Source organism: Schistocerca nitens, chromosome 3, assembly GCF_023898315.1.
Source record: "Schistocerca nitens isolate TAMUIC-IGC-003100 chromosome 3, iqSchNite1.1, whole genome shotgun sequence".
Lineage (NCBI taxonomy): Eukaryota > Metazoa > Arthropoda > Insecta > Orthoptera > Acrididae > Schistocerca > Schistocerca nitens.
In genome coordinates, this window is record NC_064616.1 from 653,008,618 (window position 1) to 653,028,378 (window position 19,761).

The following is a 19,761-nucleotide window of genomic DNA, read 5'->3' on the forward strand; positions in this document are numbered from 1 at the left end:
TCTGTGGCTAACTAATGGCATCAAATGAGCAACTGGAAAGATAATGTGCAGTTTCACAAAATACAAGAGGTTCTAGTTGTTTCTCATTTACTCCCCCTGAAACATCTACTCACTTACAAGGACACAGTAAAGAATAATCACTTTATAAACTGAAGTAAGTAAAAAGCAGTTAATTAAAAATGGGATCATTTAGCAGTAAAACCAAATGTGGTTGTAGAAAATATGAAGTACCTAATTAGATAGAAGTCTAAGATAATGTCTGTTCTGAAACTGTACATATTTAATAACAGTGGTGGTTGCATTGTCGATGTAACTGATGATATTCTGTTTTGTAACAGCGTCGGAAATAATAAGCAGCCTCAAGGTATCAGAAATGGCTTTCATAGAGAATCAGTGGGATGAGGCAATATAAGCAGAAAGGTGTAAAACAAATGAATGAGAGCATACAGAGATCAGTGTTACTAAAAATATGATAAATACATTAGAATGAAAACTTAGAGAAAATATAGTAAAAACTGATAAGCTATTGATTCTGACCTTGAATGATTTAGTACTACAGTCAAAAGTTTTGTACAGTATTTTGATTTAATGATATTCTACAGATATAGCTTTTTAGCTGCTACCTCATTTCCCGCCATTTTCTACCTGTCTGATACCTCACATCTATTTTATCTACTAATAGAATGCAATTTGATGCAGTGATTAAACTCAATACTTTATAGTTCCTTGAATGCGATTAACATGCTGGTGTTCAAAATTAAAGCAACAAACTGTTGTTTCCCCATTCTGTATCTAATTCATGATATAATCATACAAACTGTCAACAGATATCCATACAATAGTGTTCTGCAACGATGGTGGCATTCCTCTCAACAGACACCCATGCCAACAATGACATCAAGGCACTTAACAAATAGGTTAGTGTTTGCCGGGTAGTCCCTCATCCACAACTGCTGTGTACAGTCACAGTTGATGCAGTATGGCACAGAGAAGAAACCTACCAGACTCTCTGCAGTGGAGGGCCATAGGAAAAATGGACGCAGGACAGTTGCAAACTGATGTGGCCCAGTGGCTTAATGCGAATCATTCTGTTGTTTCTCAGATATGGAGACACTTTATACCCCAAAGACCAGAGCAGGGCCAACCATTTGTGACATTAGAAAGAGATAACTATTGCTTGGCTGTAAGGGCATGATGGTTCCACCTAAGTACTGCATGGCATCTGGCATCTGACCCCACAGTATCCACTGGACATGTCATATTGAGGAAAACAGTGTACAGAAGGTTTTGGCAGAGTGGCCTTTATTGTCGGAGACCTGCTCTATGTATACCTCTGATGCGTCTTCACAAAAGGGAACATCTAGAGTGGAGTCATCAACATCCACTTGGACAGTCAAATAGTGGGTCAATGTTCTTTTCACAGATGAGTCCCGATTTGTCATGGAGAATGATTCTTGATGGATTGACATCTGGAGTGAACATGGAACTCGATTTCTGGACCACGTCACTGTGGGAAGAGACTGATATCAAGGAGGATCCCTATTGGTACGGTCAGGGATTATATTAACCACATGAACACCTCTTCACAAAATTATACAGGCTAACTGGTAAGGTTTAACTGCTGTCAGTTATCGTGACAAGATCATGGGACCTCATGTGCCTTTGTTGTTAGGTGCTGTGGGCCCAGGATTCATAGTGATGTATGATAATGCTCGACCTCATAGAGTATGGGTGGTTGATATTTTCTTGGAAATGGAAGATACTGCACACATGGCATGGCCTGCTCACTCTCCCAATTCGTATCCCATAGAATGTGTCTTGGATTTACAGGGAGATGGGATGCATCACATCAGCTTCCACCAACTATTCTCCAAGACTTGTGAGCAGCTCTGCAGGAGGAGCAGGCATTATTGCCTTAGTATGAGATTGATGACATCATTCACAGCATGCCCCATCATTGACATGCCTGTATTTGTGGCAGAGGTGGTCACACACCATACTGACCACATTAACCAGTTGCCAGAATGTGTGTACAATCTGTCAAGTTGGAAAAAATGAAGAACATTTTTGTCTACTGTTATGCATGTTGCAGTTGTCTACATTCTGTATTCTTTATATTGTTTCTACTTTGATATACTGTGTATGCTAGTTTGTGGCAAACTAAAGGCAACCTTGCATAATTTCCATTTGTTGCTTTAATTCTGGAGACCAGTGTAGTATCATTCAGCCTTTGTTATCAAAGAGCATGCCCTATTTCTGATGATCTTCATGGCTGTAAAATATCAAAAACTTGAGTCTTCAGTTAATATCCTTTATTTTAGCCATATTATCTTTCATTCCAAGTGAACTCTTTTAAAATCTGATCCTTCCCAATGTCCCCTTGGTATTTAGTTATCAACCATTTTCATTTCTAAGACAGTATTTTGTACAATGAAATTTTTTATTTTCATTTTTACATTTTATGTTTGAACTAAATACTAAGTGATTTGAGATCTTCAATGATGGATTATGGAGACAAATTCAAGTGTTTTTGTACTGTAAATTCCTTCACTCATTCATTTGAGTACCATCATTGTGAAACTATTCTATTTATGGGTTATGAGTATTCAGATTTTGCTGTTTAGAAGTATATAATCATCACTACATATTATGACTTTGATCCTGTTCCATCTTACACTGACATAAACTCATAGGTCACTCTTGTTCAGTACTCTGAGTTACTTGTCCTTGCTTTGTAACCTTCACCAAAGAGATAGCTCTCTTTTCTCTGTGATGAAGGAAGTAATCACTGCAAAAATTAGGATAGTTTCTTGTATGTTTGTATGGATGCTTCAGCTGTATTAATAGTTTAATCCCTGAAGGTAGATACACGCCATCCATTCTGCTTTATGATTTTGTACTTTCCTTAAGTGATTTTTTCTTTTTGAAATGGAACTCTTACTTGGTTTGCTAATAGAGAAACTTGCTTATAGTTTTCAAAACTTTCCACACTACCATCCTTTAGTAGCACAATGAAGTTTGTATGCTGTGTATGCCTTCATTCAGTGCAGATATTTCTGCCTAATTTATGCCTGAAAATTTTTTACCTTTTAATTTTTATATTGCCTTCTTGACCTCATGCTCTGCTATGGGAAACATCATTATTGTGCTGGTGTCTAAATCTGTTTTATGGACATTTTTTACAACTTCTGTGAACAACCAGAATAGTAATAATTTACAAAATTTTGGTCATTCTAATGGATGTTCTATTAATCAACTTCCTGGTTTGCTTGTTACATGTGTATCTGCATTTTCTGGTTTTTGGTTTTATGACATCACATGTTGTTTTACTTTTTTTTTCTGTGTTACATATTATTTTGTGTTCATGTGCATGTGTGTGTCTTACAGCAACAAGTATCCTCATGTTGAACTTTTCATACCTATGATAATAATTTAGGAACTATGGATTACCACAGTGTTTATTATTATTATTATTTATTTATTTTAAAAGTATCTGAGACATTTAAATGCCTTGGATGACTTTTTAGTACTTACGCCTACCCATTTATTTTTCTTAGCTGCTGTTCAAGTGGCCACTTTAGAAATTTCTCCCCAAAAGTTAGTCCAGCAATCTGTAAAATCCACAGAGTTTTTGACAATAGTATTTTCTTTCTACATTATTTTTCAATGCCCATGAAAGAATGTGTTATTTGAGTTTACAGAAGAGTCTTTGGAAGGCCTACAGTTTTTTTTAAACCTCTCTCTAGCTGTGTTATCTGCCTGTAGTGATCTGAGAGGTCAAGATCTTTTACACATATGTACCACAAATATACCACTTTTCTGTATCATTATCACACATGGTGTAAGACTAAATCTGATTTTTTTTCCACCCTTGTAGCAGTGCCTAACAATTCTGTCATATTAAAAGTATTCAAAATATTTAAGAAGGTGTGGCTAATTTCATCCTTAACATTTGAGTTTTATGTTCATATTTCCACATGCGATTATGTTAGTTTCGGAAGCTGAGACTCTGTCCAAGACGTAGGATAAAGGATGTCCACATTACCATTAAGTGAGCACTACACACACAAAATTGTTAAATTTTTTTGGACTTAAATGTTTTGGTATTTGAAAGGGTGATAGTTAAATGTATATCTACAATACTGTGATAAGGTTTTGTCCGGCTTCAAACTGTGCCCTATTTCTGATATCACTGGACAGCTCCACACCCTTTACAGAAGTTTGACGTTACCATCTTGCAGTTTCATATGATAATACCACTACCTGCTGTATTTCAGTGTTTTCTAATGCATATCACATTGCTATATATATACTGCAATTCAGCTTCAAGTTTTTTTTTTTAAACAACACAGTTTGATGAAGGTTAGATAATTCTGTGTAAAATTTTGTAGTGTTTGTCCTTATGAATTGTTTTTCTTTCTCATTACTGATGACTGCCATTCCAGTGTGGTATTTTCCGTGTACCTGTTCTAGAAATCTCTAAACTGGGTGAGATACTTTTAAGGCAAGAAAACCTGTTGTCATGATTTATAATAATAGGCCTTGTCCACCTACCAGTGACAACAGTGTTTTGACCACTTATGGCCCACCCCTTATACTCTCACTAATTAGCACCACCCACCTTTGCTTCCTAGTCCTCTGGAGGTGCAGGCTATTTATAGAGAAGGGCAACAAAAGGATCTTGCAAAATTGTTTACAGAATATCTACAGGGAAAGATAAATCCTCAAAATTGAAAAAAAGTTATAATTACTTTATTTTTTTCACAAATGAAATATGGAAAACAATTATCCTCCTCTCCATAATGTGCAAGATAATCATTACAAAATTGGCAACTACATGAAAAAACACTGAATTATAATCAGGAAAATAAAGAAACTCATTTTCTGAGTGGATACAGTCCAATGAAACCATTTGGAAGCTGTGAAGAAAATGATGGAATGGGTTAATGGGTACAGCTTACCAGTTTTTCCTGAATTCATAGATTTTCATAAATCTTTTGATAGGTTCCAACAAAGTCAGCACTAGCAGCAATGGAGAAACAGGGCATAGTCAGTCAGATAAAGTATACCGAAGAATATACATATGCCAATAATAAAGGTATGATTAGACTTCATCAGGGTATGGACAAATTTGCAATTTAAAAATGAGTCACTCCTAGAGAAAATTTTCTGATCTAAACCTCTTTTGTTTTACTGATAACTAAAGTCTAAATTTCCATGCAAATGCACATTGCATGCATGTTTGCATATTTAATCATTTGGAGAGTAAATGTATATTTTGAAGATTTTCTGGCCTTAGTGCATATGTTTCAATACCTTACATGATAGCACCTTTTATTGATGTTTTTTTTCATACTAACTATGCCAGAATGCAGGACATGGGTAATTTTGTGAAATTTGTAAACTCCATTGTGAGCTCGTACGCTATTTCAGATCAGTTGGTGTTGGTAGAATTTTTGTACCAAAAAATATAAATAAAAAATGGTCCTATTGTTGTTAAGCAGTGCTGCCCTATATATCATGAAGATCAAGAAAAGAAAAGAAAATAGTTTATCCTAACCTAAAGTATGTTACATATTTAGTCCATGTACGACATATATAGCTGAAACAGTATGTCTAAAATATGGCAATCTGAAAATGCTGATACCCTCCACAAATAAGGTAAACAGATGTACAAAGTTCTGATAATAATTCTGACAGTATTATTGTATCAAAGCTCCCTTTTGCTATAATTAGAGATAATTATACTGCCAGATTTACTTTTACCACCACTATCTATTTTAACCAGATGGTGTTCCTGGAGAATATGCTTCAATCTTTTACTGTGATAATTTTGATGAAGCTGGTCAGAGTCCATAAATTACCACAAACTTGTTGAAGTTAGCTTCTGTCTGCTTCATGCTATTGAAACGCTATAAGTTACTGTCCCGTAATGTTTTTTTTTTCTGTTTTTCTTGTTTGGGTCGTAGACACTTTATAAGCCACTAATAGAACTTGTATGAAAGACATCAAAGTGGTATTTAAGAAAACAGATTATAAGCAAGACCTGATTTACATTAAATCAAGTTTTCTGCATTTGTCTGTAGCAGTAATGAAGTTGGAAGTCACAGGTAACTCGTAGAATCTTTGAAAATGAGGAAAAATCTTTGCAGTCTCTCTTTGGAGAAGCAAATGTTGCAGCAAAATACAAAATAAACAAAGTTGTCAGGTGCAATCCTGATTTTGAGTTCATGAAGTTGACAAAAAATATTTTATGGTGAAAACATAAAGAGACTTCCAATTTCATCTGAATTCATCCAAAATTTCTTCATGTAAGTACACACCTGAGACATCTTGAGATGTAGAAAGGGCATTTCCTATGCACAAAAATAATCTGTCTCATAAACATATGAGCCTAAGTGAAGAAAATTTGGAGAAACTGGTTGTAGTGTACAGTTTCAGAAGGAAATATAAATATCGAATGTAGAAATTGTGTGTTGTGGAATATTTTTAGGGGGATAGGGGTGGTCTTTCCACCAGAAATAACACATTCTCAACACTAGTATTAGATTATATGTTAATCTGAAATGTTTAAATAATGACAATAATATTTCAATTACAATTATCAGTGTTGTATCTGATCAACATGTCTTACATTATTTAATTTATATAAAGCTGTCTCACTCTTTTTCAGAAAACATGAACTACTCACAGTCCTCATTCACAGCTGTTAAGCTAAATGAAAAGTTCTCTTTATCAGTTCCAAAGATACTTGTAGTTTTTGAAATAGAAGAAGGGGCCAAAAGAATTCCCATTTTGCTCTTTAGGACTGCTGTTGATGCTGATGCTCGTGACTGGACAAAACAGTTATATTTGAAAGGTAAGTGCATTCATCTGTATTATTGGAACTAAAAAGGTACTGAGTGAGTTGTTGGTACAGTGTAGTTCCATGTTATTGAAATTCTTTCTCTAAATACTTTGGCTGTTGAATGGGCGGAAATTACAGACTTCACCTTCTTGCCAAAATGCATAAAAGTTCTTTGCATTCAACAGTAATAGAATCACCGAGAATGATATAGGGACTGTATACTACTGGTTCACAACTATACTGGCATGGAGGCATTCAGAGGCAGATAGCATCCTTCACAATGACCATTCACATTTCCAACAATGAGGTCTACCAATCATGCACACAGCAAGTGTGAGTAGTCATACAAGATGTACAAGGTAACCTAAATGCTCAGACAGTATTCACATACCAATAGTGCCTAAGGTACAGGATGTCCATAATTAATGTTCCAGTTTCAAAATGATGTAGAAAGAGAACCACTGCTCAGGATGGCATCAAATTTGTACAGCATTTTATTGATGCAGGGGAAACATACAGAACAAAAACAAAATCTAACAAAACTTTTACCAGTAGATAGTACTACAAGCCTCTTAACATAAATGGGGCCACCTATAAATGTCAGATGAGTTGCAATATGTCTGCTACATTTTGAGTTGCACGTTATAGCATCCATACTGTTTAATATGCATGATTGCACACATTTAGCAGTCAACTATCATGGCACTGTTAGTTAGGTAAGCCCATCCACCATGGCAAGGTCATACCCCATCAGATGGGAAAAATCAGTTTTTAATTGTTCTCAGGCCAAAAACCACATAAAAAGGAAAATGAAATTGGTTTTTGATTGCCTTTGAGCTAAAACCTGCATAAAAACAAGATGACTTCAGAATTAAATTTTCACCCTGTGGCGGACTGCATGCTGATATGAAACTACCTGGCACATTAAAACTGTGTGCCAGACTGAGACTCAAACTTGGGAGCTTTGCCTTTTGCTCAAGCAACTGAGATACCCATGCAGAACTTATGACCTGTTCCCACAACATTACTTCTGCCAGTACCTTGTCTCCTACCTTCCAAACTTCACAGAAGCTCTCTTGCAAAACTTGCAGAACTAGTATTCCTGGAAGGAAGGTAACACAACTACCCAAAAATAATTAAACACTTAAACATTTGTTTATTGCAACAATTACACAAATGTACATCCAGTTCAGAAAGAACACCTATGAATCTGTCCAGGTGAGAACTAAGTCCAAAATGAACTGTTACTTCCAGAAGTGAGATAGTCAGTCAGCAGCAGCCATCTGAGACACAAGCAGCCATGGGGAAGTAACCAGTTTTGTGACATTTGATGAGTTCCTAACCAGGAGTGAATTGTATAGTTTTATTTGTGCACTTTGATAGTTTAGTTTATTGAGTTTCTGCATGTTAATTTAATATCTAGCAGACACAGCTCTCATGTTTTCATTAGCATCAGAAAGTCCACTTATTCTGTGACATATTCAGGTTCCTAAACAGTGATTTATATAGTCCCACCTGTGTGCTTTGGTAGTCCAGTTTTTGAATCTCTACATGTTAATCTAATTTATTAGACACAGTTCTTGCATTTTCCTTTGTGCCTACATTAGAGTTCTGTGGTGTGTTTTGATAGTTGTTTGTTTGTTTTGAAAGCTAGTGACCACTTGTTGGACCTAGTCAGCTAATCAGTCAGCAACAGACAGCTGAGACACAAGCAGCCATGAGGAAGTAACCAGTTTAGTGAGATTGTATAAGTTCCAAACCAGGAGCAAATTGTATAGTTTCATCTGTGTGCTTTGCAAGTGTACTTTCTTGAATTTATGCATGTTAATTTAATATTATTAGACACAGTTCTCACATTTTCATTTGTGTCAGCAAGTAAACTGTTTCTGTCACAGATACAAGTTACTAATCAGTGAATTATTTAGTCTTACCTGTGTGCTTTGGTAGTTCAGTTTTTGAATCTCTTTGTGTTAATCTGATTTATTAAACACAGTTCTTGTGTTTCCCTTCGTCTCTATTGTAGAGTTCTGTAGTGTGTGTCAGTTGTCCTTGTTTGTCTGTGTAGTCTAGTTTTCCATGGTCTTTAGTGTGGATAGGGCCTGTGATGGCTGTTTGCGGATGCAAGCTGAGTTGGTGACACTTTGCTCTCAGCTCTACACTGTGATGGGTTTGGCTACACTGCTTGAAGCTGCAGCGGATGGGCATCACTGGGCGTGCGGATCCAACAGATGTCCAGCATGTCTGAATCCTCCGATCTGCCTGCACTGGTGACCAGCCTAGTTACTGCTCACACTAAAGTTGACCACTCACCCATTGCTGAGTGGGAGGTCAGGTCACCTTGGTGAGTGTCAGGCAGCAAAAGACTTCCCAGGGGGCCGCACGTAAGGCCTCACCAATTAGTCTGACAAACAAGGTGCTGTCTGTGGCTGGCACTGTCGCTCAGCCAGATGCAGTCGCTTGCCCTGTTTCAGAGCAAACCTCTCAGCCTTGCAGGCTGAGAGCTCCAATGTTAGGTGCATAATGGGGCCCCTTAGGGACATGGCTGCCAAGTAGGGCAAGAAAGCCTATGTGTACTCTGTGTTCATACAAGGTGGAGTCATTCCAGATGTGGAAATGGTCCTTCCAGATGCCAAGAGCAGCACAGGGTGCAGCCAACTGCAGGTGGTGGATCATATGCTTCTGTGACCATGTAGGCTGCAAATTCCTAGACTTGTCCCATATTGTGGTGAGGTTTCAGGTTTTGCTGAATAGGTCAGGAGTCCACTACAGGCATGAGGTGTGTTAGTATGGACACAGGTCTTTCTTGGAAACTGGAATAAAATAATGATTGGTTCCTTTTACTGACCTCCCAATTCAAATGATACTGTTGCTGGACAGTTTAAAGAAAACTTTAGTTTAATTTCAAACACATACCCAACTCTCACAATTATAGTTGGCAGTGACTTTAATTTACCCTTGACATCTAGGCGAAATACATATTTAAATCCAGAGGTATGCATAAAAGATAATCCAAAATTGTGCTAAATGCATTGTCTGAAAATTATTTGAGCAGTTAGTTCATGAGACCACTTGAATAGTAAATGATTGTGGAAAAACACTTGACCTCTTAGCAACAAATAATCCTGAGCTATTAACAAGCTTCAAAATGGGTACAGGTATCAGTGAACACGGGTGTTGTCATAGTGAGATCGAATATTGTAAACCACAATTCCTCCAAAAATAAAGGAAAAATGTACCTATTCAAGAAAGCAGATAAAAAATCACTTGACTACTTCCTGAGAGACAATCTCCACTCCTTCCAAATTAACAATGTAGATGTAGACCAGAAGTGGCTTAGATTCAAAGTAATAGTATCAACAGTAATTGAGAGATTTATACCAAATAAATTAATAAATTATGTAGATGATCTCCCTTGGTACCCAAAACGAGTCAGAACACAGTTGCAGAAACAATGAAAAAAGCATGCCAAATTCTAATGAACACAAAATCTTGAAGATTTGCAATCTTTTGCAGAAGCTTGTGATTTAGCATGGACACCAATGCAATATGCTTATTATAATTTCCACAACAAAACTTTACCTCGAAACCTGGCAGAAAATCCAAACAGATTCTGGTCGTATGTAAAGTATGCTAGCAGCAAGACAGAGACAATGCCTTCTCTGTGTGATGGCAATGGAAGTACTATTGACAGCAGTGCTGCTGAAGCAGAGTTACTAAGCACAGCCCTTCGAAATTTGTCCACCAAAGGAGATGAAGTAAATATTCCAGAATTCGAATCAAGAACAGTTGCCAACATGAGTAACTTCGACGTAGATATCCTCAGAATAGTGAAGCAACTTAAATCACTTAGTAAAAGCAAGTCTTCTGGTCTACACTGTATATCACTTAGGTTCCTTTCTGAGTGTGCTGATGCAATAGCTCCATACTTAACAATCATACACAACCACTCACTCGACAAAGGATCTGTATCCAAAGACTGAAAAGTTGCACAATTCACACAAATATTCAAGAAAGGCAGTAGGAGTAATCCACTAAATTACAGGCCCCTATCATTACTGTTTATACGCTGCAGGATTTTGGAACATATACTGTGGTCAAACATTATGAATTACCTCAAAGAGAATGGTCTATTGACATACAGTCAGCACCAATTTAGAAAGCATCATTCTTGTGAAACACAAGTAGCTCTTTACACACACAAAGTGTTGAGTGCTATTGACAAGGAGTTTCAAATTGATTCTGTATTTCTAGATTTCGAGAAGGCTTTTCACACTATACCACACAAACAGCTTGTAGTGAATTTGTGTGTTTATAGAGTATCGTCTCAGTTATGTGACTGGATTCATGATTTCCTGTCAGAGGTCACAGTTTATGGTAATTGACAGAAAGTCATTGAGTAAAACAGAAGCTATATCTGGCGTTCCCCAAGGTAGTGTTATAGGCCCTTTGCGGTCTATATAAACAAGTTAGGAGACAATGTGAGCAGCCATCTTAGGTTGTTTGCAGATGGTGCAGTCGTTTCTCACCAAGTAAAGTCATCAGAAGATCAAAACAAATTGCAAAATGATTTAAAAAAGATATCTGAATGGTGCAAAAATTGGCGATTGACCCCAAATAATGAAAAGTATGAGGTGATCCACATGAGTACTAGAAGGAATCCATTAAACTTTGGTTACATGGTACATCAGTCAAATCTAAAGACTGTAAATTTGACTGATACCTAGGAACTACAATTATGAACAGTTTAAATCGGAAAGAACACATAGAAAATGTTGTGGAGAAGGCAAACCAAAGACTTTGTGTTATTGGCAGAACACAGAAAATGTAAACAGCTCTACTAAAGAGACTGCCTGCACTACACTTGTCCATCCCCTTTTGGAGTACTTCTGTGTGGTCTGAGATCCTTAACAGGTAGGATTAATGGATTACATTTAGAAAGTGCAATGAAGAGTAACACATTTTGTGTTACTGTAAAATAGGGGAGAGAGTGTCAAGGACATGATACAGGATTTAGGATGGACACCATTAACAAAAAGGCATTTTTTGTTGTGGCAGAATCTTCTCATGAAATTTCAGCCATCCACTTTCTCCTTTAAATATGAAAATATGTTGTTGATGCCAACCTACATGGGGAGAAATGGTCATCATACTAAACTAAAGTAAATCAGAGCTTGCACAGTAAGATATAGGTGTTTGTCTTTTCCACGTGTTGTTTGAGAGTGGAATAGTAGAGAACTATTGTGAAGGTGGTTCAGTGAGCCCTCTGCCAGGCACTTAAGTGTGATTTTCAGAGTATCCATGTAGATGTAGATGTAGAGATCAACTGCCCAGAGACAAAATCAGTTACCATGTCCCTGCCCAGGCAATGGTGGTCCCTATCCTCATGAGCAGTTTACATATAGAATAAGTATTTTCCTTCAAGCCTTGTCAGTGTGGTGCCAGCTAGTGCAATGGATAGAGTTCTGCCTTATGACACTCAATTTGACAAGTTTAATTCCAAGTGTAGGTGTATTTTTATTGCCTAATTGTGATCTGCACAATAATACTGTAATGTACACTGTTTCTTAAACTACATTAATCCTACAGATACAGTGTTTTAACATTGCACATAACAATAATTTGCCAGATATGTCATAAATATTCAGGAAGAGTCAACAATCGGTTCAAAACAAATGACCTGTCAAAGCACAGAAATAACTGCAAAACATATCAATGAGGTGATGATAAACATATATACTGCACTCAGAAAGAGACACTGTTTGTAATATTTTGAATAGCATGTATTTCATAAAACAAGCAGATGTTCAAAACAGCTTTACTGAACTCGCATATTCTTCAGAGCGGATGCTCAAAGCTACTTTACTTCATCTCCAAACAATTATTGTACAGCCAGATCATACTTTGCTGAACTCTTCTCAGTAAAGATGAATCCAAAGTTACAAGATCATCATGTAGATTTGTTGCCAGGTCTTCCACATTCCCTATCTGCATAAAAGTACACATAAACACTTCATTCGTTGAATTGGATGATGGTACTAGTGCATATCAACTCTCTTACAGCTATTTTGGGTGGCATTTTTTGGATATCAACTTTTGAATTTTTTAAAACTGAACTTTAAGTTGCCACACATTCTTTGACAAAGCCATTAATATGAAGAGTTTCACAAGATACTTTAGGAGTGCTTTTGGAGAAAGAGAATGGTGATGAATAATTAATGGTTTGCAAAGGGGTCGCATAGAACAAGTTGTCCACCATGTGTTTGATTTGTGGGTTGCAGAAACATAACTTTTGTTCTGCATTGTTTGGTCCAATGCTGCTACTTGCGAAAGGCGTAAGATTCCAATTACGTCATTTCCCTAGCAGTGAAAGGTGAAAATTTTCAAGTTACTCATGGATGCAACCAATAACAGTAATAATAATAATAATAATAATAATAATAATAATAATAATAATACACTAAATGCTAAAAGACATGACTAGTCATTAGATGATGATTATAATAAAAGTGATCACAGAGTTGGTATTTAACAGTGAAGCAGGTTGCTCACCCTGTCAATGACTTCATGTCTTAAAAAAATGCAATAGACATAAAACTGCTTAGCTTGATAGTTGGTACTAATCAACAGAGTTGATGGCAGAGACTATAACAAAATATGGGTTTGAATGTTGTAGGCTAAAACAATTCACTTAAAAATGTGGCTATATGATTCTCATCGTTGCATGGGTAGTACCTAGGTTGAAAGAAAGTGGGCTAATCCAAGATGTAGTGGGGTGGCCACTTTTTTTTGGGGTGGTGGGGGATATGGGATATGACTAAAGAAATGAGAAACACTGGTGACAATGGACCTGAAAGCATTGAAGTGTAGTGTGTGGAAGGGAATAGAGTAAACATTTAAAGTCAAAATGTTGTTGTTGTTGTTGTCTTCAGTATGAGGAGGGGATTGATGCTACTCAATCCTGTGCAGGCCTCTTCCTCTATGAATTATTTCTGCGGCCTACATCCTTTATGAACCTGCTAACAGTATTCTTGTCTAGGCTTCCCTCAGCAATCCCCCCATCCCACCACATCCCCCTGTCACTTCCATCCCAATACAAAACTGGTGATCCCTTAATGTCTCAGAAAGTTTCCTATTAACCAGTCCATTCTTTTAGTCAAGTTATGCCATAAATTTCTTTTCTCCAGTGTTCTATTCAGTACCTCCCCCATGCTATTAGAGGGAGATGTGTAGGGTAAAAGCTGTTGGGGAAGACAGAGATTGGAATACATTCAGCAAATAATCGCGGATATAGGTTGCAAGTGCTAGTCTGAGATAAAAAATAAAATATAAATAAAAATATCTTCATTAGTTAGTGGTTACACAATCCACCTATCTAATCTTCAACAATCTTCTGTAGCACCACATTTTGGAAGCTTCTGTTCTGTTCTTGTCTGAACTGTTAAGTATCCATTTTTTTTACTTCTGTAGAAGGCTATACTCCAGCCAAATACCATCAGAAAAGACTTCATACACTTAAATCTGTGTTCAGTCTTACCAAATTTCTGTTCATCAGAAACGCTTTTGTTTGTCATTTCAGGTCTATATTTTATAGCATCTCCGTGTTAGTTATCATCATTTAATTAATTGCCCAAGCAACAAAACTCATCTACTACTTTTAGTGGCTCATTTCGTAATGTAATTCCCTCAGCATATCCTGATTTATTTTGACTGCATTCCATTTCTCTTGTTTTGCTTTTGTTCTTGTTCATCTTATATCCTCCTTTCAATACACTGTCAATTCGGTTTAACTCCTCTTACAAGTCCTTTGCTATGCCTGACAGAATTACAATATTATTGACAAATCTCAAAAGTTTTTATTTCTTCTCCCACAATTTTAGTTTCTTTTACAAACTTTTCTTTGGATTCCTTTGCTGCTTACTCACTGCAGAGATTAACATTGGGGATAGGTCACAAACCTGTCTCACTCTCTTCTCAACCAGCACTTCCCTTCCATGACCCCCAACTCTTATAAGTTCTGTCTGGTTTCTGAAGAAGTTGTAAATAACCTTTTGCTCTCTGTATTTTACCTCAAAAGATGTCTTTTAAAGTGGAATAATGAAAATGAATGTAATCTCATAAGACAGGAAACCCTTGATATCTTTCTGTAGACATGATTAATATGAAGGTGGCAGTTTAGTTTGGAATCAATATATATTCCAAGCAGTTCTACAGATTTTGCTTCTATGTCTTTGGCTGGTTCCAGTTGTAGGTGTTGAGTTTTCTCCAGATTGTACAGTAGTCTGTTAGATTATAACCAGTTTAGTGTAAAGGAAAGAGTGGCCTTTGATTTCTGGTGTAAACTTAACATGTCTCGATCTGACAAAATAAAATCAAATAATTACAGTGTTCCAATGCAGTGTAATTTCACAACTGATTTGTTAACAACACATAATGTTCCAACAAAGCAATTTCAAGATTATCTACAAGTAATAATTCTCAGTTACATCATTATATCTGCTCAGGATAAGTAAGAGACCTTTCTTAAACGTTCTGACTGTTGGGCCTTTGTGAAACATTGAAATTATTACATATGAAATCATTTTTTTGCTTGCTAGAATTTTCTTACCAGTTTGTACGCTGCCGCTTTGAGGACATGTGGTACTGGTATATACTTGACAGATATAATTGCAACTAGTTCATAAACATCACAACCCTGGGCAGGTAGCTAATATCTCACAAGAAAGGATTGATATTTGATTATTTGTTCATTCTATTGATAAAATCATTACATAATTGTTCATATTGCATAAATAGATCAGTTATATTTCTAGTCAATGAACGTATATTTCAAGGTTACGGCATTTAGTTACTAAAATAGGAACTATAACAAAGTTAAAAATTCCACTAATTGAGAATGAAAGGGTGCAGAGTTATGGTAGAAAAACCTTTAATACTTATACCTCAATACATACATATAAACAAAAGATATAAATTTAAAACATAACTCTTCTCTTAGAATTTCATGACCTGAATAGAGAGAATGACATAACAAAATCCTATTTGTTTGGTTTTCATTTGTACTGTTGATTTGATTAATTTGAAACCTGTTGAAGAAAGATTGTATATCATGATTTCCATTGCATTTTATTATATTTCCATATAATTTTGCATTATGTGGTAAGATATATAATTAACTTTTGTTTCATGTGATTTAGGAGTTGTCATTGTAGTTGTTGTGTAGGGCTTCTAAATGCTGTACTTTGAAATAAGTCAAATTAATGAAGTGTAGGCATGCTATGAGGGCAATTTTAAGCCATTTTAAAAGTGACTTAAAATGTTTCATATTTCATTTAAATGAGAGTATTCTCATTATTTGCTTTGGTAATTCAAAATGTGGTATGGAATTCAGAGCTTTTTCCACAGAATATGAAACTAAGTGGATGCAGGGTGTTCTTACAGTTGTTGTTATCTTCAGTCCAAAGGCTGATTTGGTGCAGCTCTCCACACTAGTGAGTCCTGTGCAGTCCTCTTCATCTCTACATAAATAATGCAACCTACAGCCATCTGAACATACTTACTTGATTCATCCTTTATCTCCCTCTACAGTTTGTACCCTCTCATCCTCTCACTCCAACCCCCCCTCCCCCCCCCCCCCACCTCCAGTTGTATCAATCAGTCCTTTCTTTTGGTCAAGTTGTGCCATTAATTTGTTTGTTCCATGATTCATCTCAGCGCCTCCTCATTAGATTCTCAGTCTGCCCACATCATCTTCAGCAGTCTTCTCTAGCAGCTCATTTCAGAAGCTTCTATTCTCTGAACTGCTTATCATCCATTTTTCACTTCTGTACAAGGCTATACTCCATAAATATATCTCCAGAAAAGACTTTCTAACACAACAGTTTACATTTGATGCTAACAAACTTCTCTTTATTAGAAATATTTTTCTTGCAATTCTGCATTCTATATCCTCTCTATTTTAGCCATCATCAGTTATTTTAGTTCCCAAACAGCAAAACTCATCTTCTACTTTTGTGTCTTATTTCCTAATCTAATTCTCTCTAATTTAATTTGACTTCATTTCACTAGTATCACTTTCATTTTTTCAGTGTTCGTCTTATAACATCTTTTGAAGACAGTATGTCCACCTTCTTAGCTGCTTGCCTACCATGCAGTGGGCTTGGATTTGATTCCCGGCCAGGTTGGAGATTTTCTCCACCTGTGGATGGGATGTTTTGTTTCTCTCACCATCACTGATCCTCAAGTTGCCCATTGTGGCATCACCTGAAATAAGACTTGCACACAGTAGCCGAACTTCCCCAGATGGGGCCTCCTGGCCATCAATGCCACATGATCATTTCATTTCTTTTTTTATTTAAGACAATGTCCATTACACTCAACTTCTGTTCCAAGTTCTTTGGTGTGTCTGACAGAATTGTATTGTAATAGACAGACCCCAAAGTTTTTAGTTTTTATTTTTTCTCCATGAACTTTAATAACCTTTTAAAGTTTCTCCTTGATTCTCTTTAGTGCTTGCTCAATGTACTGAATAAGTCAGGGTATAGGCTACAAACATGTCTCACTCCATACTTATCCACTGGTTCCCTTTCATGCCCTTTGACTCATATAACTGCAGTCTGGTTTCTGTACAATTTGTAAATAAACTTTTGGTCCCTGTATTTAATCCCTGCTGCCTTCAGAATTTCAAAGAATATTTTCCAGTCAATATTATCAAAAACTTAATCTAAATCTGCAACTGTTAGAAATGTAGGTTTACCTGTCTTTAACATATATTTGAAGATAAGTTGTATATTCAGTACTGCCTCAGGTGTCCCCACATTTATCTGATAGCCAGAGTAATCTTCCCTGAGACCAACTTCTGCCAGGTTTTTGATTCTTTTGTAAATAATTCACGTCAGTATTTTTCAAGCATAACTTATTAAACTGATAGTTCAATAATATTCCCACCAGTCAGCACCCTGCCTTCTTTGAAACTGTAATTATTACATTCTTCTTAATGTCTAAGGTTATTTTGGCTGTCTCATATATCTTTCACACTAGGTGGAATAGTTTTGTCATGGCTGGCTCCTCCAAGGATCTCAATAGTCTTTAGAGTGTCTACATTAGCTGTATGTTTTGCTGATTTCCAAAAGACAACAATATTGCTAAGTGTTTTTGGTAACATATCTCTATGCAATTTCCAGCCTAGTGTATAATTGATGTATGGTCCAAAACATTTGGTGTCCTGCACTGTGGGGTTGCTGTTGTCTCCAATGAGTATGTATGGATTGAATGAGGTCATGTTTTGTGTTGTATGGAAACACATTTTATTGTTTTTTGTGTGTTTATTGGTAAACTTTTTATTAAAACGAAAATTATATGTGAGAAGTATTTCATTTGGCTATTGGAATTATCAGTATACATGTATCATCTGTATATAAGAATGAGCTAGCTTTGAGGATATGATCAGGGTCAATGTTTATGACCAAATTCAAGAAAACAGTGTCAGAAACAGTTACATATGGGATTTCACAGATTTTTCTGAGTATATTTGGACTGTAGGCTATACCTTTCTTAGACTTTCTGAAATTAATAAGCTGTTTTCTACCACTTAGTTCCTGAATTATTAATGAGAAGGATCTTGGAGTCCATATTGTTCAAGATTTTTAGGGAGCAGTGCAAAAGTTAATGCGTATAATGGTTCAAGAAATACTGTTACTGGTGGCTACTGGTGATCTATTAAAGTTCGAAATTTATCAAGAAGCTCATGCACTTTATTTATAGTGGTCTCTTCCTACATATATGTTTAGTAGTCTTCCCAATATGAGATGACCTTACCTGTCTCATAGGTACAGTGATGAACAAATGGCACTGTCATATCTTGTCAGATGAATTTTATGATATATGTGTTGTTTTAATTGATGTCACAATACCCCACAGCATTGCATTATTTTGATTCATATACAATTTTCTAAGGTGTCTTAGAGCTGGGATGAAGTAAAAACTAGCCTCTTATGGAGAATCTGAAAAAAAGTACATGTTACAACAGCAGGGTTGTTGACAAGGTCTGAAAATTCACACTGAGACCACATTTGTTAAGCACACACAAAATTACACATGGAGTACAAAGTGGTTCTGTTTGTACACATATAGAATGAGGTAGTAAATTCCAATACTCCATAATTTAAGTAAATGGTAAATAATCACAGGAGGTGGAAATTGAGCATGTGACGTGCATTTTGCCAGCCTATTACTAAAGCTGCTGTACCACAATGGATACTGTGTAGTATGCAACATTGCTTCCCCTCCTTACAAGACAATGACCTGCTGTGTTGGGGTGGACTATAGCTTAATTGAATATGATGTATTCAGTGGTGCTTTGTGCAGTGTTGGTGGTGCACCTTTGCATTCTGGTAGTACTGTCACATCCTCATGGACACTGCAACATTCATATGTAGTTTGTTCCAACAAGACATCTCTATCGTTGGAAAGATTTTTATGTTCCTTGTATTGAAAGCACCTATTGTCATTCTGAACCTCAGGAGTAATATACGTCTTCATGAAGACATGTACATTATCTCTGTGCTTTTGTCTCCTTTATATACACTCATAATACACAACTTTGTAGGCAATATTTCACAAGTGACACAGGATTTGGTATAGCTCAAAGTAGTGCTAAAATTGTTTTTCTATTTTTCTTGACCTTCCTCACAGATGTAAAAAATAAATTCTTCATCAACCAGCCCTTAGTTTAAAAGTTGATGTTCAACACTATAACATGTATGATTCATATCCAGTGGGTCCATAGTCCATATATGTGTCAGTTGTCTTGCTTTTTCAGTTCAAGTGATGAGCTGAACGTTGTAATCATTCTGAGAGTTGTTGGGTTGAATTACCCATTGTTATATGTCAGATTTTCTTGGTGATGGTGTTCATTT

At 36.3% G+C, this 19,761-nt stretch overlaps 1 protein-coding gene across 1 annotated transcript in view; it reads left to right on the forward strand.

Annotated features, from left to right (window-relative positions):
- Positions 1–19,761, forward strand: part of LOC126248619 (intermembrane lipid transfer protein VPS13A-like) — a 764,418-nt gene that overhangs the window by 431,777 nt on the left and 312,880 nt on the right. The window contains exon 33 of the mRNA XM_049949782.1: positions 6,674–6,859. Within this exon, the coding sequence (XP_049805739.1) occupies positions 6,674–6,859 (186 nt within the window). The remainder of the gene's footprint in view (positions 1–6,673; positions 6,860–19,761) is intronic.